Source organism: Blennius ocellaris (assembly GCF_963422515.1).
Source record: "Blennius ocellaris genome assembly, chromosome: 11".
NCBI classification, from domain to species: Eukaryota; Metazoa; Chordata; class Actinopteri; order Blenniiformes; family Blenniidae; genus Blennius; species Blennius ocellaris.
The window spans coordinates 17,595,381-17,619,625 of NC_137660.1; the positions used below are offsets into that span (position 1 = coordinate 17,595,381).

The following is a 24,245-nucleotide window of genomic DNA, read 5'->3' on the forward strand; positions in this document are numbered from 1 at the left end:
TATGTTATCCCATCAAAATACTTCATGAAGTGATGGGGGCATACGTCTAGCTTTCTGTGCAGAATGTCTCAGAGATAGTGGGTGTGAGGGCGCAATGCAAGAATACTACATGAACAAACTGTGTGTGTGTGTGTGTGTGTGTGTGTGTGTGTGTGTGTGTGTGTGTGTGTGTGTGTGTGTGTGTGTGTGTGTGTGTGTGTGTGTGTGTGTGTGTGTGTGTGTGTGTGTGTGTGTGTGTGTGTGTGTGTGTGTGTGTGTGTTGGGGTGGGATGGGGAGGCTGCACACCCTGGGACTGTTTCCAAAGCAATGAAACATGACTACTCGTGTTTACCCCCACTTCCTCCTCCCTTTCTCCCCCATCACACACACACACACACACACACACACACACACACACACACACACACACACACACACACACACACACACACACACACACACACACACACACACACACACACTCACACGCACACACACACACACACACACACACACACACACACACACGCACACACACACTCACACGCACACACACACACACACACACACACACACACACTTTTTTTTTTCTTTTTTTTTGCCCGTTTCAGTATGGCTCCCATCCAGTCTCCATACCGGGTTTTAGCTGATTACCACGACCAGGGTCTTTGGGATTCAACACTACAGAACAGTACTGGGTGGAGAAGCGTTTTTTTTTCCTTTACAAAAAAGGAAATATAGGAAGAACGACTTCACTCACTCACAGACATCCTTGTGTGCCAGGCGGGGAAGAGACAGGAGCCAGTGACCTCATGCGCTCTGCACACCTGAACTTTTTGTATTTTATTGTACATGCATGCCCTCTCTTTTTGACAACCTGGCAATTAATACCCGGTCTCTTTAGTGATCATTGAGTGAAAGTCTGGTGCCCGGCCCCGGGGGTGAATGTGAGTGTGTGACTGCAGAGAAGTGACGCCCCGCCAGCAGCATCCAGATGTTCCGCGTTTCCCCCTGTGCGTCCTAAGAAGTCTGCTCGCTGAGGACAGGGAGGAAGAAACCTTCAGCGCACAATCCACGAAATCGGTATTTTAAAGGACGACGCGAAGAATGGGTTTCGTGTGAGGTGTTTGGAATGAGGTTTTGCAGTTTGTTATCATTGTTTTTCCCCGGTGGAGGAATGGAGCGCGGCGCGCTGAGGACGCTCGCTCTGCTGGAGATCACTCTGCTGTGGCTCTTTGCGCGGATTGTGACGGTGCGCGGACAGTCCGGTCCAAACCAAGACAATGGTGAGAAGAACACGCAATTCTTTTACTGTTTTGATCTGTTATATTCTGGTTTTGTTTGTTTTTTGTCCATATAAATTCTAGAATAATCTGGAAGAAGAAAAATATGAAGATAGAACTGTTTTAAATGTCATTCAATTCGAATTTGACACTTAAAAATCGCACATGATAAAAAATATTCTCAATAAAGTCTTTCTCATCATATCGATTTTTTTATGGATTAAATTGTGATTGGTGGGATATATAAACCATAAGATATTATGCAACAACAATTTCAAACAGAATGTTATTGGAAATATGGAGTATGCTTGGAGTATAGGTTACTAAAATTCTTGACATGTGCCTCATTTACACTTGTGGAAAACTACACTGACGACAAACACATTCTAAATATGTCAATTCCCAGCTGTAAAGAATCTACCACATTTAAAGAGTGTAAGATTTATTGCTTTACACGAGAGGCATGATTCCTGCTGGGTGGTTTGAGGTCATTGGGGCAGCGGTGTGTTACCCATACCCACTGATGAGAGGCTTCACTCTAATATCCTCACACACAGAATCACAGTCATCATAACCGAGAAACCACAGTGCCACCCGCCTGATCTGACAGTCTCTGTTCTCTTTTCCAGTGATAGACCTCCTGGCTGCCCTGAACATGACCCATCCAAGAAGCGGTGTGACCAGAGTGCAAAGCTCCAACACTGTCATGTATAAAATACGTCCTCGAGCCCCCCACTTAACCCTCCCACAGGAATATTCCCACTTTCTGTACTCCAACCTTCAGGGTAGCATTGGTGTGCATGTGGTTGGCCACCAGGCATCAGGATCCAACGCTACAGTTTTTTCTCTGTCGTCTGCATCCTTGCCCATTCTCCAAATCGTCTCCTCCACTGTCAGCAAGACTCTGCGTGTCGACTACCAGACTGGAGGAAGAGCTCAAGGCCTTTCCAGTTTTCAGTTTCCGAGGAGAAATCCTTTCTCCCAGGAGGAATCAGTCCAGTTGGCAGTGAGCCTGGAGCCTGATAAACTGACATTTTTCGTCAACTGTGAAGAACCTGCAGTCTTACCAATATCAAGCTCAAGCCTGGAGCTGCCCCAAGATGTTGTCATCACACTTGCCAGCATGGCAGGAAAGAAAGAAACCAAATTTAATGTAAGTTTTTTTGTTTGTTTTTTAATTGGTCTTATCAACCCACCCCCCCAAAAACAAAATAATGAATTGCTTTCAAAGGGTCAAACTCATTTGAATTTACATTGTATGCAATCAGTAAATGAGTGATTTCTAACAATAATGACCTTTATATAATGCCTTTCTCAAATTGTTACATAGCTCAACAAAATTGTTGAAACTGAATAAAGTAAACAAAATAAAAGAAAAAAAGCAACGGTATTAGCAATTCCAAATAGACGTGAAATACAGTAAGCCTCAAATATACACTCAATCAAAAAGTTGGGAAATTTTTATTTCAGTACCATGATCAACACAACTAAACGTGTGTGCTGTACAACAAAATACATATATTAACAAACCAGCTCCTCCTCTACACACTGGTCACTAGCTTAGTGACCAGCACATTTCCAAACTTTTTTTTTTTCAGGCTTTGTCTGCATTATACGTGTTGCACCGTTTTGAACATGGGTGTGCTTTTTGATGCAGGGATATTTGAAGAAAGCTGAAATTTCACTGAAAGCATACCAGCAGCGCCCATGGAATTGTGGCAATGGTACAGGTAAAGAAAAGATGTCCTTCTCCAACTGGGTTTTCTCATTCTCCATTGTAACCACAGTCTGCAACATTATGGTTCTAGTTTGCTCGCTACATAATGTGCTGTAGGTTGAGCGAAACGTGCCTGTACATGTAAATATCTCGTTATCATATTATGCTGCAGGGCTTTCCATGTGATTACACTGTTACAGTTTGACGGGAGACTGGGCTAAAATTCCCCTTTTGTTTATTTTACCATTATGTTTCTCCCTTTGGTTTAATGCATTGCATTTCGAGTTACATGATAACAACAAGGCCATCCTGTCATTCCAACCGAGAGTTAAAGTTCAGTAGTGGGACCTCTGTGATTGCATTAAATCATAAGGGCCTCGAGCTGAAAGACTCCTCAACAGTTTGTTTATTATTCATCCGTTAGCCTTAATTTCGAGAGCATTTTCCAGGATGTTTGTTTAGTCTCCAAAGTTGTTTTTATACATTCAGACATTTTTTTTTTCTGCAATCTCTTGCTACCATCTCCTAACATTAAACTGCATGTCTCCGCTGTCTTCAGATACTCTATCTTCATCTCAGGGCACAGAGGCACGTAGTCCTGATTCCCAGACTGATAAAAGTAAGGATGCTTCATTCACCAAACTTCAAACAAACCACAGGAATAAGAAAGAAATCAACCATCGTGTCCGGGACATTCAGAGCGATCAACACTACAGAGGTTCGGTGTATGGGCCTCCTGGAACTCCTCAAGGGCCAAAACCCTCTGCTCAGGCACAGAGAGAGGACAAGATGAGGAAGCTGGAGAAAAGACTGGAGGAGATGGCTCGAATGCTGGACATAGTCAGAACTCAGGTAACAATTGCGTTTTCAAAATTTGAAATGTATGACTTTTCAAAAACCATTATGGAACCTATTTCACTTTCTTTCTTTCTTTTTTCAATTGACAGAATGCAGACCTGCAGTCACGTGTAAGACACCTGGAAGGATGTGAATGTGTGAGGGGGCGATGTGTGTGGGAAGGACGTGAAATGCAGGAGGGTCAGACCTGGCAGACTGATGTCAACACTGTCTGTTCCTGCATATCTGCAAGGGTGTCATGTCGACCTGTCATCAACAAAGGAGGTGATTCAATTACATCTACCGGTACATGACAAATCTGTCTCTATTTTCATGTTGTTTCTCTACATCCTTTTCTTTGTCTCGCTCTCTCTCTCTCTCTCACACACACACACACACACACACACACACACACACACACACACACACACACACACACACACACACACACACACACACACACACGCACACACACACAAACAGTATCTGTCTTTATCTTGGTGTTTTGTACATAATTTATTTAATACAGACAAACGGTCTTGAGTAGCTAGTTTGCAGATGGGAGTTCCTCTTCCAGACCCCTGTCTGTCTAACCCCTGTCAAAATGGAAGCACATGTCTCGCCTTGACCTCTGACCCCGGTGGCTTTCACTGCTCCTGTCCCTCCAACCACAGAGGACCAGTGTGTCACAGACAGCAGAGACAGGTATTTGTAAGGCCATGTTGAAGTAGTGGACTGCAGTAGATTCCCACCATTTCTATCAAAAGAAAACATATCTGTCTTTTCTGCTTTTGAACATTTGTGATGCATGTGGCGCATGCCTGCATCTGGGCTGAAGTAGATCTGCACAGATCAGCTCATCTTAGTGTGTTGAGTCATGGGTGTTCATGTGCATCCTGTCAGTGTCTTTAAGTTTGTCACTGATTTCGAACTTGTTCTTATTGTACGTTTGATTACATGGCAGGTCTCCAGGGCTTTTCAAATGATTGAGGTGGGTCACAGTTACAAATGAGAAATGTTGCGTTGCAGTAATTCTTGTTGGTGTTTCTCATATTATATAGAACAGTGGTTTTCAAAGTGTGGATCGGACTCTTCTTTTTAATTTCAAACTAAATGCATTAACTCGCACTGGAGAAGTCATGCTTTATATTGCAAACAAATTCTAGCAGGCATTTGCAATAACATCTTATAATGAGAAAATCTTTGGGGAGTCCAACTCCTGCACTTTGGAAATTGGTGGAATAGAACATTTTCTTTAGTGGTCATTTCTATTTGTCACACCTTTTGTTCTGTTATAATATGATTTATATTAGTAGTAATGTAGGAATCTGGCATTGTGGGAAATATGTTTGCAAAAAGTCACCCCAATAAAGCAGGAGTTTATCAGGATCAATTTCTTCCCAGTGCAAAGGCTAATATGTCTTTCCTGCTTAGCTTTTAACAGACTGGACAAAATGATGAATTGGTGTATTTCTCACAATGTCATACTGTTCCTTTAATATGACTGTTTTAGTCAGTTTGTTCACTAATGTTATTGCCTGGTGTTTTTGGTTGCACCACTGTAAAGCGTTGCCTGGTCTGCTTCATTGGGCGAGCCCAATAGCAGTGCCTGTCTTAGTTTTGTCTTTTGTCAGTGTGGTTGTGGGTATTGCAACTGGGTCTAAGGCTGGGTAAGAGGCCCTGTGTCCCCCTCCTTAATTTGCAGACCTGTTCGGTGTCCAAACCAGAGAACAACTGTGAAGGAGTGCAGTCGTTTCACGTCCGATGGGGCTTTAATCCTACATCTGGGCTCTGTGAGGACTTCCTTGACTGCATGGGAAATGGAAGCAATAGTTTCCCCTCCTTTAATGCCTGTCGAAATCAGTGCATGTTGGGGGCATGCTGCCTCCGCAAACCCAGGCAGAGGTATCCCAGTGAGCCATGGCATTACAGCCAGGATGAATACAACATCACATCCGTGAACAGGACTCTCTTGGGCGATGACAACCTTATAATGGAGGATGACGTTTTGTACAGCAATGCTGGGTTACCTCATAAGGAACTTCAAGATATTAAAGAAAGCCCCAAACAAACTAACTGCACTGCTGATCTGGATTTTACTTTTACATGTGACTACCTGACTCACACACAGTGTCAAGCTTTGGTGAATCACCAACCTGAACAAACACAGGTGGTGAGCTTCTCTCCTGGAATGAGGTGCTCTGATGTGGCCTGTGGTGGAGGTTGTGGTTGCTTCTCCCAACAAAAACTCTGGAGATCCAATCAAAGTTACAGGCAAAGCCGTGAAGACTGCACATGCACAGAAAGTGGCAAAGTGGACTGTGTGTGCAGACACTTCATCCAACGTAAAGAGATACGAGATCTGACTTTGAGAGAGAGGCGGCTATATCAACGGGCAATCAAGAAACTCTATGCCCAGCCAGGTAAGACTGTGAGATTGTGAATGTCATTTTTCTTACCTTTAAAAACACATATCTGTTTGTTTTTATGAAAATGTTATTATGTTTATTTGTCTTTTTTCTCTGTTTATCCATACCTTTGAATTTAGCTGTGTGGAAGGAATTTGCACTCCTGCGAGCTGAATTTGCCCCCCAGGCAGGACATCACACCTTCTTCCTCCCCTGGCACCGCTACTTTCTACGATTAGTGGAGCATGAACTGCAATCAGTGTCATCGTGTAAAATGGCTATTCCGTATTTTGAATGGACAGTGGACTCTGGATCAATGAAGTCCTCAGCAGCGTGGCAGGCTGGACTATTTGGGGGAGACGGTGAACCAGAGACAGGCTGTGTGCGGCATCACCCCTCCCAGGCCTTGACTCCCGATTTTTACTGGAAGCCTTGTCTGAGACGAAGTTTCAACTCTTCGGTTTGTCATGTCGCTTTGCACGTGTTTGATTGAAAATGCATCTTCCATACTACAACTGTCTTTAATGATATTCTGCTACTCCCTAGGTGTGGCTGCCAGATGCAGTGACCCTGCATAAGACTATAAACCAGGCAGATTTCCAAGTATTCTCCCAGTCACTGCAAACCTTTTCTGGGCTGTTCAGGCTTTGGGTCGGGGGTCACATGGCTTCTCCTCTGGCTGCTTATGATCCTTTATACCTGTCACACATAGCATTCCTGGACAAGCTGTGGGAGCAGTGGCAAGAAAAACACCAACCTGCATCAAGAAGGGAAGCATCTAGTTATCACCAAGTTGCTCATCAATGGCATATGAAGATGAAGCCTTTTGATGTTAACTCTAATGATGTGGTTTTCTCCCAGCAGCAGGCTTGCATTGTGTATGTGCCCATTACCATTGGTGCACCTTGTAATATTACATCTTTTCAAACACACCCTCAAGGTAATCCGAAATATCAGCGACACAGCATTAACAAGTCGATGTCCCATGACAGTGGTAGTTTCGACCAATATGGATATGATCGTGATGGGTACGACCGAAGTGGTTGGGACAGGTGGGGCTTCACTAAAGACGGCTTCAACCCCGACTCCATTGACAGGGAAGGATACGACATGTCTGGTTTCAATCGCTATGGGTTCAACCGTTCAAATGTCACTTGGTTTGGCATACACAGGGATACTGTGTTTGAGAAGAAATGGATGAAGGAGCATGATGAAGAAGAGCAGGATGTAATGACACACAAAGACAAAACGATATTGGAGATATTTAGAGACAATGGCTATAACATTCATGGGTTTGACCCATTTGGCTTGGATCGCAATGGGTTTGATGCATTTGGATTTCAAACAGATGGCTATGATAAAGACGGCTGTAATTGGTTTTTCAATGGGCCGCACTACCTTCGTATCTACTTCCACGTACAGCAACAGTTATCGTCCTCCAGTGATGAAGTTCTAGCCCATATCACCCGTACCTGTCCTCCCATCACCTCTTTGCCCCAACACTGGGCCACATGGGACTGGATGACTTTTTTGCCAGGCAAATGCCGCAATGTAAACTGCCAACTGGATCAGAACTGGGTGGGTTCAAATACCTCGAAAAGTGATAACATGGCAGAGACTCAAAATAGGAGCAAGATATGGCTTCCAGTCACCCCAGATCGCAGGTAGCTGCACCACACGAATGAGCGGACTAAAGCCTTGCACAGCCAATTCCAAGCTCAGCTTAGTGAGTAATTGCAGGTTGAACAATTGATCAAACAGGTCCACAGTCTATACTCGCACTGTGGATTGATAGCTACAGTCCAGTAAATTTCACAGTCAGTTTTGTAGCCATGATTATATTGAAGAAGTTGAGATTTTTTTTAAATAATGACTTTTTGATAGCAGAGCCATGCAGCTTGCTCCTGGTGCATCGCATAGGCGGAATGTCAGCTGGCTTTGGAGGGCTACTACATCATTAGCTACATCATGTGTGATAAAACAAATAATTCTCAAAACAGTTGGTATTTCATTCCGAGTTATGATCCACTTTTCTTTAAAACACTCTTCTTAGGTTTTGTTTCAAGCTTCACTGGTACAGCGGCTGTCCCCTTGGCTCTGCACCAATCACCTGCCCCGACCTCTGCCATGATGCCCGTTGCCCAGGTTACCCACAGGCTGTCTGCAACATGCGCAATTGTGGTTCCTGTTTCATAGAGTGGCGTGACCCAACTACTGGAAACCACCTGATATGCCATGACTGGTAAAAAAAAAAAAAAAAAGACACTTGATTGCGGAGAAGAAAAAAAGGAATAAGGAACATGTCACAGAAGAAAGAAGCAGGATGACATGAACTTTTTCACAATTGTACTTACAAAGTTTGTTCTGAGCTGACGGAAACAGACAAGATTTAAAGAGAAAAATAACAGTTAAAATGATGGATACAACAAATGAAATGTATCAGAACAACAAAAAACAAAATATTTCACCTGTGGTCAAATTTAGAGTGGATATATTAAGGCATAACATGAAGGTTGTGAGTCGTGTACAACATTCCCCTCGGATCTATGTTTGTAAATTTTTGTGAGCCTCGTTTTGGCTTTAGGTCAGCGGTGTCCAAACTACAACAGCTAAAGGGTCAACAGCTCTACCCGATTAGGTAGAGAGCATTTGCATGTGACCCTTGGTGTTAAAGGTTTGCACACCCCTGCATTTTGTCCACTTTTATTTGTTTTATTTTCAAAGGGACCATGTATTCAGACGAAGAGTTCCTAAATATGATATGTGCCCTGCAGCCACAGCAACAAACATACAGCTAGAGTCAGAAAATATTTTTCAATGTAGTGTATCTTTTATGCAAAAAGCATTTTAGTCATTGGAGAACATAAGGACAGAGGATAAACTAGTAGAAGCAGTTGATTTATGAGGGGTGGTAGTTTTGCATTGCATGTAATGGTACCTGTGTATTTAACTTCATGCCATTTCTTTTATTGGTATAGTTGAAGCTTGTGATAATTTTGGAAATCCGCTTGTCATTGTGTGATGAAACAAATAGGTGGGACTGTACTTCATGTTTCTCTGTCATCTCACAAGGTCTCTCCAACTCCAACAAAGTGATGTGAACTTCATTCTTTCCTTACTATTATGTGTAATTTTGCCATGGACATTCCTAAATAGCCCAGTGTCCCTCCTCTAACCCCCTTGATGATTCCCTCTGTCATTATCTCAGCTATTTCATCTGTCTTTCCCCTAATTGCTTCTGCATGTAGGCCAAAAGACTCCGATGGCACTGAGTTGATACACACTCACAGGCTCACACTCCCTCACACTTTGATCTTGCTCACGCTTGGTTTGCTGTAGGAAATGCCTGTTGACTGCTGGCACAGTAGGCAGCCTCACTAGGCTCGCTCTCACTCTGTGATTAATGCCTCCCCACACAAACAAACACATTGTTTCGGTATTTCGCAGACTTGTCATTAAAATGATTATCTCCTATAATGTATCAGCTGAGCAAATGTAATATTTGATGGCCAAATTAAATACTTAATTAATGAGGAAAGTTTCTCTGACAATTATGGTATGAACTATGCTGGAAACATATTTTTAATACAAAATATTAATTCAGCCACAAAATTAGAGATGTTGCCATGGTTGTGACGTGATCTTGTTGTGTGTGGAATATTCTCCTGCAGTAAATTTCTTTCAGTGTTAATGGACTCCTACAACCTGACTTTGGTGGTAATTCATGTCTGGAAGTCTGAAAACACTTCTGGTTATGCTTGCAGTCCATAAAAACGTGTGTCTGAAAGCAAGCATGTATATATTACATCAGTGCCATGCTGTTCTGTTATTACTGGAAAGAGAGCAGAGCCAGATGTTCCCCGGTGACTTTACTCAAAAGGTGAAGGAATCCTGTGGAGACAAACAGGGCAAAGGGAGTGACCAGCATATTTCCACATTCCTCATCTCTCCTTTACATATCTGTAAACACTTCGATGAGTTAAAACTTCAATACACGCTTAGAAACTTAATACTCAGTGTTAATTAAAGACTTTGTGTCATTCTCAGGATGTGAGCCGGATGGGAGAGTTCATAATGTGTCGTACACACCAGCCGAAGACTGTCGGACACGACCCAATGTAAGCATTTGACACACAGCCAAAGAAAAATGTATTGATCTCGTCACCCTCCTCTCTTACTTATGTTACTCTGCTCTGGTAATAGGATTGTAACAGGGATTGCCCTCCCCAGCCATGCCCACCCAATGACTGCTCTCCTGCACCTGCCACACCACCACCCAATGACTGCTCTCCTGCGCCTGCCACGCCACCACCCAATGACTGCTCTCCTGCGCCTGCCGCGCCACCCGCACCCAATGACTGCACTCCTGCGCCTCCTCCCAATGACTGCAGAAGTAAGGAGAACAGAACCTCTCCACAGCAATAATCTGTGACATAATCCAATGCCCCACTAACACTGAACCAGTAGAGATATCAGAACACATGCAGTTTGCTGTGGCAAGGCAAGGCACATTTGTTTATAGAGCACCATTCAAATTCAAATACAGGGCAATTCACAGTGCTTTACAAAGAAATTAATGAAATACTGAAAGGCTTTACAAAGAAATATAAAATATATATTAATAAAAGAAATACATTAAAGCTTTTAAATAAATGAAAGTAATACATTACTATTATATTATCTCTAGATCTTGTTGTGTTTGGGTTTCCCACAACCACTGACCACACGGTCCACTTTGGGACCACAAAGAACAAAACTCAAAACTCCCTCAGCAAACAGCTCACCAGTTAGGTCTAGATCTAGATTAACAGAACGTTAATCTCACTTTTAGGAATCTTGCACGTTTACAATCTCTCAAAAGGGGGTGTGGAATTTAGTGGACCATTGTTCGTCCTTTTACATTTAACCACTAACACCACCTGGAAACACCTGAAAATGTTAGTTATCTGAAGTATTTGGCTTGCAGGCTGCACCCACGGCGGAGTCCGGTATGATAATGGAGCCCAGTGGAGGTCAGCAGACAATCCTTGTGACATCTGCTACTGTACGGTGAGTCTGATCAACCAGATATCGACACACTTACCCAAATTTTCTTTGTCTATATTTCAAGCGACACTTATCTCCCCTCAACAGGAAGGCAATGTCCAATGTAGACGGGAGCACTGTAACACTCCCTGTAAAAATCCTGCTCCCCCTCCATCCAATGTGTGCTGCCCAGACTGTCATGGTGGGTTTCCGCGTTGATTTTGTTTGTCCAATATGTGCTCATCAGATTGAAGAGACAGTCTTTGCCTGTGTGTATCTTTTAGCATGCATTTTCAACGGACGAGATTATCCCAAAGGAGCCGCTATTCCTACTGGAGACCGCTGTCAGGAATGTCATTGTGTGGTATGTATAGCAGTTATGAAATGTGGATTAAGTATTTAGATACATTGATTGAACTTGTGACCATTCTCTCCCAGAACGGGAATGTGGAATGTTCAGCCATTCGCTGTCCTGCAATGAAGTGTCGCAACCCTGTGCATCATCCTGGAGAGTGTTGTCCGCGGTAAGAAACCTGCCTTATGCCTCCTTTACATCACCTTTGTCATCAACCTGTGTCACATTGGAATCCTTGAAAACGTTAGGATGGTTGATTTTAAATCTACTTGTTATGAAAATATGCACAATCTGATGTTGGTGACCCTCAGGTGTGACCAGTGTGATCATGAGTCCAAAGTGTACCGGAATGGACAGAAGTTCTCTTCCAAGACAGACCCTTGTGTCCGCTGCCATTGCACTGTGAGTTTATTCAGAGGAAAAAGAGTGGCTTCTTGACTGGAGTTCAAATAACTTGGTGAAGATTTTCTGATCCGGTGGTACAAAATCTCAGGCGTCTCTGAACTGTTATATGTGAATGGACTACAGCTCATGGATTTCAAGTTTTTTTTCTGACAGCATACTCTATGAGTGTAACACGTGAACCCCTTCCCTGCTAGAAAGGCGAAGTCTTCTGTGATCGGATGGATTCATCATGTCCCCCACCAAAGTGCAGTCACCCAGTCAAGCGTAAAGGAGAGTGCTGCCCCACATGCAATGGTAGATGGAAAAAAAGTACATTTTTCATGCAGTTTTGTATTTTTCCCCCAAATTCATGCCAAAATAAGAAAAGGTGCGTGTTTGTTCCTACAGAATGTGAGTATGACAGAGGAGTCTATGCTGATGGAAAAACGTTTATCCCTGCTGGGAGTGGGCCCTGCCTGCAGTGCAGGTGTAAGGCAAGTTTGTACTCAAACTACAAACAGGTTAATGTGTGGATTTTAAGGATTGTCACTTAAGGTATATCTTGATTATTCATTTATTTTTGACAAAAAAGTGCTACATAAATACCATTGTTATTATTATTATTAATAGTAGTAGTAGTAGTAGTATTTATTAGATTCATCCTCTCTGCATCTTCCCACAACATGACTTCACACTTTCTTGACCATGTAATGAACATGCACATAATATCTTTCAAACCTATTATTTTTCAATATTGAAATCATAATGCATTGCTATCTCTCATCTACATGTGACCAAGACATAACGTGAATGTGACCCAACACTCCAAAGCTGCCATAATTTAAAAAAAATAAAGAAAGCAAACTTCACACAATGCTGTGATTCAAGTGTAATGTTCAAAGTGGGACTCGCACAAATGCCCTTCAAACTGAAAGCATCCACAATATATTACATATAATCTCCATGGATCAAACTATAAGCCCACAAATAGATTTCTTTTCTGATGTTGCTATCTGCTTGCATGATGTGTAATTTCAGGCTGGGAATGTAATGTGCCATGAAGAGAAGTGTCCATCTGTTCATTGTTCCAACCCCATCAGAGATCCACATCAGTGTTGTCCAATCTGCAGAGGTAATTGGCTTCCATTGATTTCTTTTTTTATTTAGGTCTTCACTACATAAGTAAATACATATAAATAGCAGATAGAAGTCATGTGCCAACTACAGGGAGCGTGAACAAGTACATGTAGGGAAGTTTGGAGTGAGGTGACCCAGGTACAGGTACAGGTGAAAACCATCACCATTGACAAGAAGCTATTTCCTTAAAAGAAAAAAAAAAGACCGTTTTTTTTAATGAAGCCTGAAAATATATAGGATGCATCAGCACAAATATCAAGGAGATAAAGGGAATATATTACATGTCCTAGACCATATTTGTTTGCTATGAGAAATATTTATTCATCAGAAAGATCCAAATGTTTATTATACAGTTGTTCTCTACTCAGTCTGTCGCCATGCTGGGAGAGAGTACCGTGATGGAAAAGAGTTTCCCCATCCCACGGATCCATGCAGATCTTGCACCTGCTTAGTAAGGGTCAAATCTCAAAAAATCAAATCTCAATCAAGTTTGTGTTTATTGCCTGTTGTCTATCTTTTTTACATATACACTGCTTTTTTGTAGCATGGGAACGTCCAGTGTCTAATGAGAAGGTGTCCTCCATTATCCTGCCCCAAGCCTGTCTCTGTGAGGGGAGAGTGCTGTCCCCAGTGTCCCGGTAAGGATGTGCAGCAAAGACAAGTGCACACTGGGATGAAAGAATTTCCATTTTTAAGAAAACAACCTGCTAAGAGATTCAAATATGACCTATTGCAAATGTTGAAATTTCATATTTCACCAACTGATCATATAGTTGCTACATTTCTAACTCTCTGCTACTACTATGTTGTATTAATGTGAACTGTGCGAATGATCATTTTCATGGTTGATCCTGCAGCTCCTCCATCTGGCTGTGTGTATGAGCAAAGATCGTACAGACACCTGGAGCGTTTCCAGCATCCCACGGACAACTGCCGAGCGTGCGACTGCCATGATGGGGCAGTTCATTGTCAACAGAAGCCCTGCCCCCCTGCATCATGCTCTCACCCTGTTGCACAAGAGTGCTGCCATACCTGTGATGGTATAAGTTCTTGAATTTGAAGGCTACAATATGGCGACAATCCAATTTTGAGATACAGTATCTACAGCATTTAACAACCAAGAATGCAATAATGACTAACAACATAATAGCGAGCAATCATGCAAGAATTTTGGTCTTTTTTGTGATAAAACACATAATATTTGATCCAATGTCATAATTTTATCCTATATCATAATTGTTTTTGCAGGTTTTGTACAATTTCCTTATCAAAAATAGGTATAATCAACATATTCATTCATTGAAGATACATATTCTGTAACACTCTCAATCACGGTTGCAAAAAGTGACGGCAGTCAGTGAGTGCATGTGTCTCCATGAAGCTCTTGCGCCACAGTCTGGAAACTAGCTTGGATAAAGCAAGAATACAAGAATAGGTGCTTGCATCATGAATAATCTACACATCTCTATTGTAGCCTGCCTATATGAGGGTCGACAACTAGCCAAGGGAGAGACATGTGAGGATGCATCAGACCGGTGTTCTGCATGTGTTTGCCATGAAGGCTCTGTTCGGTGTGAGAGAAAACGCTGTCCACCTGCCAACTGTAAACACCCAGTCCAACGACACTGCTGCATGTCCTGCGAGGGTGAGTAACAGTAACATGACTCTGCAGAAACAACAGACCAGTTACATCAGTACATTCAGGTTTGGATGTTTTATCAAAGATATATCTAATTGAGTCCTGCTTGCAGGCTGCATGTATCACGGTAAAGAATATCCTGAGGGCAGCGACTTTCTTAGCGACAGTGACCCCTGTAGTGTGTGTTACTGCCGCGGGGGCGAGGTCGTCTGCTCCGCGAAAGACTGTCGTACAGACTGCAGTCACCCTTACAAACAACCTGGACAATGCTGTGGGGAATGCGAACGTATGTCTGGTCAAGCTTTAATATTTGTCATCTGCCTCACTTTTATTATTTGTCTACATGACTACAAAATGATAACATACATTTTTATTTTCTTTCTCTGTTAGGCTGTTTTTATAACAATGCACTCCTCTATAATGGACAGTCTGTTGCTGACCCAAGAAACCCTTGTACTGATTGTGTCTGCCAGGTAGCATCAGTGCTTGCGCACGCACGCACGCACACACACACACACACACACACACACACACACACACACACACACACACACACACACACACACACACTTGGTCCAGCTCCTGACACTCAATGTCCCACACACTTCTGTTACAGGGTGGTTCAGTTCGATGTTTGAGGAAACAATGTCCACAAGTCCGCTGTCCTCACCCGGTCAGGGACCAGTGTGGCTGCTCCAGCTGTGACGGTATTCAGCCCGCATAAAATCACCGCTCAGGTGCTGTCGAGTAAACAAATAACTGATGCTTGGCTGTGTGTTCAGGTTGTCACTTTCAAGGTGTGACATATGCTGATGGACAGAGAGCTCGAGGAGGAGATACAGAGTGCCAGGACTGCACATGTTCAGTAAGTGGGGGAGATGCGTCGGGAAGATGCCGCACCCTCACACCTACGGTACAGCTCTTCTTTTTCTTCCCCGGTAGAGAGGAGAGGTGGTCTGCACGTCGAGAAGATGCCCTGATACATCGTGTAACCACCCAACTCGGGATAGATGTTCATGCAACGTGTGTGATGGGTGTAACTTTGAAAGGCGAGAATGCTTCAATGGAGAACGATTTCCGCACCCGGAGGACCACTGTCAGCTCTGCTCTTGTTCGGTACTTCCACACACACACATTCAGTTTGTATCAGCTTTATGCGAAGACAGTTTCAGGAGTGGATTGTTCTACATGATTTTGCTGTATATTTAATTTGTCGTATTTCATCATCTCATCCTCCAAACAGAATGGAGCGGTGAGCTGTCAGAGGAGACCGTGCCCAGTGCAGTGCGCTCACCCTGTTCCTTCAAATGACTGCTGTCCAGTCTGTGACTCCTGTCAGTATGAGGGCAGTGTCTACTCCCACGGTCAGACCTTCACATCCTCATCCAACCCCTGCCAGAGCTGCACCTGTGTCACAGGCACAGTTACCTGTTTGCCCTTCGTTTGCCCACCAACGCACTGTCTTCACCCTGTTGTCAAGCCGGGCCAGTGCTGTCCTGAGTGTCCAGGTACCCTTTCATATGTCTGGATAAATAATGTCATGCCTGTGTATTATTTTCTGAGGCTCCTTGTTTTAAAAAAATAAGCCAACAGGCAGCTTATAATTTTTCATCAGGAAGCACAAACAGTTGTGTTGTTATTATTATTATTATTATTATTACTATTATCATCATTATTATTATTATTATTATTATTATTATTATTATTATTATTATTATTATTATTATTATTATTATTATTATTATTATAACAGTAGAAACTAACTCCAGAGAAGTAAAAAGTATGTAAAGGTCTATCCATCAGAAAATGCTTTATCATTTTGTGAAGAAGCTTCATTTTGTGTGCTACTTTTCATATTTATATAAAAAATACAGACATTTCATTTCATTTTGTGATATATTTTTATAGGACATTACATACAAATATGAAAAACAAAAGTGATTTAAACATTATGTGTAATAAATCTAATATACAGAAGATCAAATTTCAACATTTTAAGTCAATTATGGAAAAAATAAACTTTTCTACTGTATTGTGATTTTTTTTTGCAACATTGTTTTTAATTTTAGTTTTAATTTGTCTTTTACTCAAAAAAACACCTTACATTACTAAGAAGACTTCATATTTAAACACATGGGGCCTGATTCACTGATTTACTCAAGGTTTCTGTTTGAGTTTATCATCGATGACCTCAATTTCATTTTCAGATTTATTTGCTGTCACGCTCTGATAAGTTTCATAACTTCCTCCACCAACACATCAAACTTCATGCTGTCATTTTATTTTGTCCTTGTGGGAGCTCAGCTCCATCTGATCACTCCGTGCCAAGCAATGCATACAAATTCACAATCCCATTTGAATAAAACATTTCAGTGCCTCATGTTACTCATGGTGTTATATTTAGTTGATCATCCACAAAATGCACACAAAGCGAAAGGGCAATCTATTTGCATGAATTTGCAATGTAGAACATTGAACAACCAATCTTAGTAAATGAGGCCCATTGTTACAAGAATTACACATGATGATACAGCAATATTTAAGACCATGCCATTCTCTACAAGCTTTTTGAAGAAAAACACATATTTTGTGTACTTCTGTTCTTGTTTTGATTTATCTCTTCTTTCTACTGTAGTTTCAGAGTGCATGATCGAGGGACAGCAGTTCAGAGATGGACAGACATGGCCACAGAAGTCAAACCCATGCTCTACGTGCATCTGCCAGGTCCGATTATCATACATCTTGTCAATCCATCTCAATTTTTCCCTTTAATAGTCTTAACGATTAGTCTTCCACTTGCAGACAGGTGAGGTGCGGTGTTCATCTCCTCAGTGTCCCAAGCTGACCTGCATGCATCAAGTGATGGATCCAGCAACCTGCTGCCCCCGCTGTCGAGGTAAATGCTCCTCTGAAAGTTTTTTTTTTTAATTATTATTATTATTATTATTATTATTATTATTATTATTATTATTATTATTATTATTATTATTATTCGTATTATTATTATTATTATTAGTGTTGTTGTTGTTGTTATTATTATTATTATTATTATTATTATTATTATTATTATTATTATTATTATTATTATTATTATTATTATTATTATTATTATTATTATTATTATTATTATTATTATTATGTTGCTTTTGACCATAGCCCCAAAAAGGTTTATGTTATCTATAAAATGTTCAGGGCTGTGAACACACCACACACACACACACACACACACACACACACACACACACACACACACACACACACACACACACACACACACACACACACACACAGTAACATTTAATAACTGCCAGATGTTGAAAGTTGATGCTATCTCTGCAAAATGAATAGAAACACCCTGTCCTTGGACTTTATGGAATTTTGCACAATCACAAAATGAACATAAATCCAGTTAATCTAGTCATAAGATGATTACAAAGACAAGAAAAGAAAAAGCATGTTTGACTAAAGTGTTCACTCTCAGGGTGCATGTATGGAGGGGAGGAGTATCCAGAGGGCAGCAGCTGGTTTGCAGACTCCACCCCCTGCATGACCTGTATGTGTGTGGATGGAGTGACTACATGCTCTGAAGTGCAATGTCTGTCTCCATGTGTCAACCACATCACTGTGCCGGGGGAGTGCTGCCCAATGTGTGCTGGTAAGAAAGTTCACACAATGTTTCGCAACTTTCTTTTCGGTAATTGATTGATTTTCGGTAATTGAACTTGTTTGTTTGGGTTCTTTTTGTCTTTTTTTCTGATTAGACTGTATATTTGAGGGCAAAGTTTATGGACCAGGGGAGAGTTTCCATCCAGCCAATGATCCCTGTCAGATCTGCACATGTGAGGTATGACACACACACAAAAAAACCACCTGTACATTAAACATGAGTGATAAATAAGTGATTTGGGGGGGAAAAAACTCTCTTGTAATTCAGTTGTTGTAGTAACTAAATGTATATTTAAATATAAACAATAAAAAAGGAAAAATTGAATAATGAATGCTGGAGATGATTACATCTCAAATAGTAACTAATGACTACTTCAGGTGTGATCAGCAACAGTGTTACAAAACGACTTTAAAGATGAGGCCTGGCCTGCAGCGGTAGCACACACACATGAATGATGAACGACAGTGATGGTACCAGTTGTAATCCAGCCTTCATGTGTTTCAGGTGACGCCAGATGGAGAGCAACACCTGCGCTGTTACCGAAAGCAGTGCCCAAGTCTCGTTGACTGTCCCAAGAACCACATTTTGTTTTCTGGACCAGACTCCTGCTGTCCTGTCTGCACACGTCAGTACCAATTTATTGTTTACACTCTGTATTCTGTCAATGCTCTCGTTGCATTATTTTTCTTGTTTGTTTCTTATCTGTGATTGTTTAGAGTCTCTCAGTAACTGCACTGCTGCACTGATCGGCAACGAGGTGCAGGCAACAGATGATCCCTGTTTTACCTGCCACTGTAAGGTAAACAGCATTGAGCCTTTCTTCTATGACCAATGACATTTTAACGCCAAGCAATATCTGAACACACCGAAAGGCAAGATCTCTGCAATACTTCAAAAATAAAGATAGTATACATTTCACATCTGGCTCTTTTATCTCTATTGCGTCTGTCTCCATCACAGGATCTGACCTGGACCTGCTTACACCAAGCCTGCCCGCCATTGGATTGCCCGCGAAGTGAACAGTTCAACTCTCCAGACTTATGTTGCCCTGTGTGTAAAAGTGAGCTGGAATTTTATCAATGGCCGGAAGTTTACCGCTGTCGTTTATTGGGATCAAAAAAATTCTGATCTGAACTGGTCGTTGCAGATTGTGTGATCGAGGGACAAAACAGACGTGTGACTAACGGCACCAGCTGGACGGACAGCGCCGATGACTGTGTTAAATGTACCTGTATTGTGAGTTGGCGAGATGTATTTGTGCTTCGTCTACGAAGGTTGTTCTTGTTTTGCAGCCTCGATGTTTTCAAAAAGAGGATGCTCTTTACGAGTGTCATTTTTTTCCCCATTGTCCTTAACAAAGTATGTGTTTGTTTTTGGATCGTGTATCTTTTCAGCCGTCTGAAGGGAAATGTTCTGTCTGTGTGCATCCTCAGCTGGGCTCTGTTGAGTGCAACATTGAAGAGTGTCCGCCTGTCATTTGCCTCACTGGTCAGAACAAAGTGAAGATTCCCGGTAAATGCTGCCATGAATGTCAAGGTATGTCCACCAAGACACAAAGGCCTGATTTACTCGGATCCGGTATAAAACGTGTTAAATGTTATGTTCATGCTAATAGATTGATCAGCTAAGAATAACACTGTCTTCAAATAAGGGTTTTGCATGCATAGGCCATGTTTACGAAAGAATCTGCTGGAGACGGTATCATTTAGTGTTTGTTTGCTTTTGTTAGTCATCGAGTTATTGGATCGGATGCTGAGTGTCCAACAGGTTTGTTTTTGTCTTTTGTGTACTGCAGATTCAGGGGCGTCGTGTTTGTACCAGGGCACCGAGTATCACTCTAATGAGCAGTGGGAGGTGGATCAGTGTACCAGCTGTACGTGTGTGTCCGGAGAAGTACACTGTCACAGTGAGCGTTGCCCTCCCCTCACCTGTGCAACAGTCAGTATACCAAACACACACACACACACACACACACACACACACACACATACATATATGGGCTTCATCATACTGTGGCATGTTCTCATTATTCCTCATTGTGCAATCCCATTCCCCTCAGTCTGCAAAAGAAAGGCAAGTATCTCAGTGGTGTGTCCCTCCGGGCTGATTTTCAGCTTCCACCGTGTCTCTGGAATTTATCATAGCTACCCATGTTGTGTAACACTGTGTATGTGTGTGTGTGTGTGTGTGTGTGTGTGTGTGTGCGTGCGTGTGCGTGTGCGTGTGCGTGTGCGTGTGCTATCAGGATGAGATGCCTGCAGTTGTCCCAGGTTTGTGCTGCCCTCATTGCATTCCTCGTCCAGCGACCTGCATTGCCTTCGGCGACCCCCATTACCGCACCTTCGATGGCCGCATGCTGCACTTCCAGGGAACATGCACTTATGTCTTCGCACAGGATTGTGAGGGGAGAGACTTCAGGTAAGAGGAACTCTGTAGTCCACCCATGTTTTTGATGAAGCAGTTTATATTTTATATTAAAAAAACACAAAAAAAAACTAAATAGAATCAAATTTGTAAAGGACAATGGCTCATCTTTCTTTGCAGTGTTCAAGTGACTAATGACGACCGTGGACGTAAAGGAGTGTCCTGGACTAAAGAGGTGACTGTGTTATTGGGGGATATCACTGTGCAGCTCCTTCAGGACTGGATTGTTAAGGTTTGTGTGTAAAATAACGGCAACTAGTTTGAAACAGTCACTTTTGAGCAAGCACTCAGCCATGTTTATTCTCTTCAGGTAAACAATGAAGTCGTGGCTTTGCCATTCCTCAAAGAGCCATTCATCTACATCGAGCGTCAAACCAACACCATTTTACTCAACACAAACATTGGGCTAAAGGTATGGTATTGCTTTCGGTATCTTGAGGTCATTGTGGTTTACCCGTACTGCAACAATCTTGAATCTCCACTGGGACACCTCTAGGTGCTGTGGAGTCTTCGCTCACACCTGGAAGTGAGTGTGCCGGGCTCCTATAAGGACCAAACCTGTGGCCTCTGTGGGAACTTCAATAACTACCACCAGGATGACCTGCGAATGCCCAGTGGACGAATCAGCTTGTCAGAGTCTGAATTTGGAAACAGCTGGAGGGTAAGAGATACACAGGAGAGGCCGAATACAATATGAATTATTATTTTGGATGCATGTAAATTGTACCACTGTTTGTCTTTTAAGGTCACAAATGGTAGCCATTCTGTCTCAGCCTGTCGTCCGGGTGAAGATGTCAACCCCTGCAAAGAAGCGGGCTACCAGACCAAGAAGGGGGCTAACACCCGCTGTAAGGTCTTGAAGTCCACTGTCTTTAGGCCCTGTCATCGCGTCGTGCCTCCTGAGCCCTGGTACGCAGCCTGCGTGTACGACCTCTGCGCCTGTGGGGCCAACAGCGATGAGTGTTTGTGCGACACGCTGGAGGCCTATGCCAGCCAATGTCGAGAGGCTGGAGTCATCCTGCAGTGGAGAAGCGCATCACTGTGTGGTGAGTAGAGCACACTATTTAACTGAAACGGTAAGTTGTGTTGGATTTACTGGCATCTAGTGGCAAGGATGTGCATTGCAACCAACCGATCCCTACGCTCACTGCCTTGCTTTTGGCTTTTGGTTTTGGTTTGTCTGGTTTGTCCTTTATGGACTTGTTAGCTTCGTATGTAGATAAGAAAGGCTCACATCACACTTTTCAGATCAAGATGATGTATACACTTATGAAAAGGCAGATTTATTGATGCTTATATCATCTTAAATCTTACATACTCGACCTTTAAAAATCCCACTCTATTGCACATTGTTGTTGTTTTGGACACTCTGAACATTTCAATGGATGCAAAATGGTAAGTAATGTGTTTTGTTTTTTGTTTTTCGTTTTTTCAAAAAACTAACTTTGGTCTTGAATCAATTCATTCCTGTGACATCTTAAATGAAGAATAGTTAAGTTAGGTTCACTAACCGAATGCTTGAATCCTTAAAGGTCACACTGTTTTCAGTGTTTCAATGTTTCTTTCTTGCTCCTGTCTTTCACAGCTGTGGGCTGTCCTGTGGAGAGGGGCTTTGTGTTCGACGAGTGTGGCCCCCCTTGTCCTGTCACCTGCTTTAATGTTGACGTGCCCCTCGGAGTGATAGAGAGTCACTGCTTCAAGCCCTGTGTCCCAGGTTGCCAGTGCCCTGCTGGTCTGGTCCTGCACAACAACTCCTGCATACAGCCAGAAAAGTGCCCCAAAATCATTCATGGCAAATCCTAAAGATGTTTGAACTAGTCCTTTACAAGTGGTCACTCACTCGTACACACACACGCATCATGTCACCATGTCAGATTCTGTACTATTACTGTATACGAAACATTAATATACAAACATTTTCAGATGAACCTGTGGATTCTATAATTTGACTCTGACAAAGTATTTATATTTTTATAAATGCTGGTATACATAGCACTGAATATTTTTACTACAGAGGTTTGTCATTTAAATTCTATTTGAAAGTTGGTGCTTATTCCATGTGTTTTGAAAAAGAAATTCACAAGGTGTTTTCCACAGTCTTTATATTGTTTTACAGTATTATTTACTATCAAAAGAGCTATATTGTACTGTATCAAATGTCTGCACTGTGCAATGTCTTACTGTATACACAGAAAGCTACGGAATCTCAGGTAATCTATTTCTTCTTTTCACTTTTGCAAATAAAAAATTCAATATTGTTTCTGGAGATTTGTTTTGTGTTCAGACTGAGTGAAAGGCGTCATTATTCATTATAACCCTGGAAAAAAAAAACTTGTTTGTTAGATTCCGATCTCAATGTTTGACTGCTTGGGAGTGTCTTGGTCAGTCAATATTCAGGTCAGATACACATGAAGAACTCCATCTGTCTTCTATATCTGTATCTTCTGGGTAAGAGTCTTTCGAAAGGTGAAGCTGACTGGTTACTCGTATAGAAAATCACATTTCTAAATTCAATTTAAAGCCCCCCCTGTAATATAACAATCGTAAGAAGAAGATGGAGTACCTGAAACAGACAATGCTAACCACTGGACCACAAGAATGTATTTGAGACAGAACTATAGTTAGAATATGCAGGTCCTGCATATAAAGGTCCTGAGCCTGGGTCTTCTTGCTGTGAGAACAGAGTACTAATCACTCCAAAACAATACTTACCTGCTCACCACTGATATCAGTTCAAAGCATATGCAGTCTCTTTTAAAACCTATACCCAAAAGCTTGTTTTCTGTGGCATGGCTCCATAAAACTACATAACAGGTAACGTGTCAGTCTGATCAATTTTGTACTCTGTTTTTTTCTTTCCAAATAATCAAATATCATGTATTACAGGCCCTTTTTTTATTTGACATTGTGCATATATATTGTGTGTACTACCACAACACACAATAAGATACTAACCTATCAACAACTAGTATTTCAAAGTTACATAAGACTTTTCACAAAAGTATAATATGTCACACATTTTTGTATCACATTTCTTTCCTCTGTCTCCCCCTGGCAGACACACTGTCACTTTTCATTCCTGGTAAACTGATCCAGCAGCTTGTCCAGAGGACAGCTGTAACCATAGGAATAGCCTGTATAATTTATCAGGCCACAGTGGAGAAAACATGGAGCAGGTAAGACAATGTGATGTTGTTTGGGCACTTGTATTTTCAGTTTGCTAGTGTAAATTGAAAATGTTTCACTTCAGGAATACATTGCTGGTCTGTACCAGTCCCTGGGCATGTCTGTTGGTGCAGAGTTATCCTCTGAGGACGTTAGTTTCCTGTACCGCAAAGTGTTTCACGTTTCCTCCAGCACCAGTGAAGCCCATGCAGCCATAAAAAAGG

General features: G+C 42.0%; 1 protein-coding gene across 1 annotated transcript; it reads left to right on the forward strand.

Moving 5' to 3' along the window:
* Positions 1-1,157: 1,157 nt before the first annotated feature.
* On the forward strand, positions 1,158-22,861 carry kcp (kielin cysteine rich BMP regulator; the record flags this gene model as incomplete). The annotated part of the gene is made up of 41 exons (XM_080504723.1): positions 1,158-1,266; positions 1,893-2,416; positions 2,921-2,993; positions 3,540-3,832; positions 3,928-4,102; positions 10,273-10,343; positions 10,456-10,618; positions 11,192-11,274; positions 11,359-11,452; positions 11,535-11,614; positions 11,689-11,774; positions 11,917-12,007; positions 12,205-12,304; positions 12,398-12,483; positions 13,028-13,121; positions 13,495-13,577; positions 13,671-13,764; positions 13,984-14,166; positions 14,601-14,771; positions 14,878-15,051; positions 15,156-15,238; positions 15,382-15,472; positions 15,548-15,630; positions 15,708-15,881; positions 16,009-16,273; positions 17,407-17,489; positions 17,568-17,661; positions 18,247-18,420; positions 18,527-18,609; positions 18,937-19,057; positions 19,149-19,231; positions 19,393-19,492; positions 19,580-19,668; positions 19,866-19,968; positions 20,228-20,370; positions 20,678-20,850; positions 20,977-21,088; positions 21,167-21,268; positions 21,353-21,517; positions 21,602-21,902; positions 22,442-22,861. 41 exons carry the CDS (start codon positions 1,158-1,160, stop codon positions 22,657-22,659), a joined length of 5,667 nt encoding a protein of 1,888 aa, XP_080360849.1. The 3' UTR covers positions 22,660-22,861.
* Positions 22,862-24,245: the final 1,384 nt, after the last annotated feature.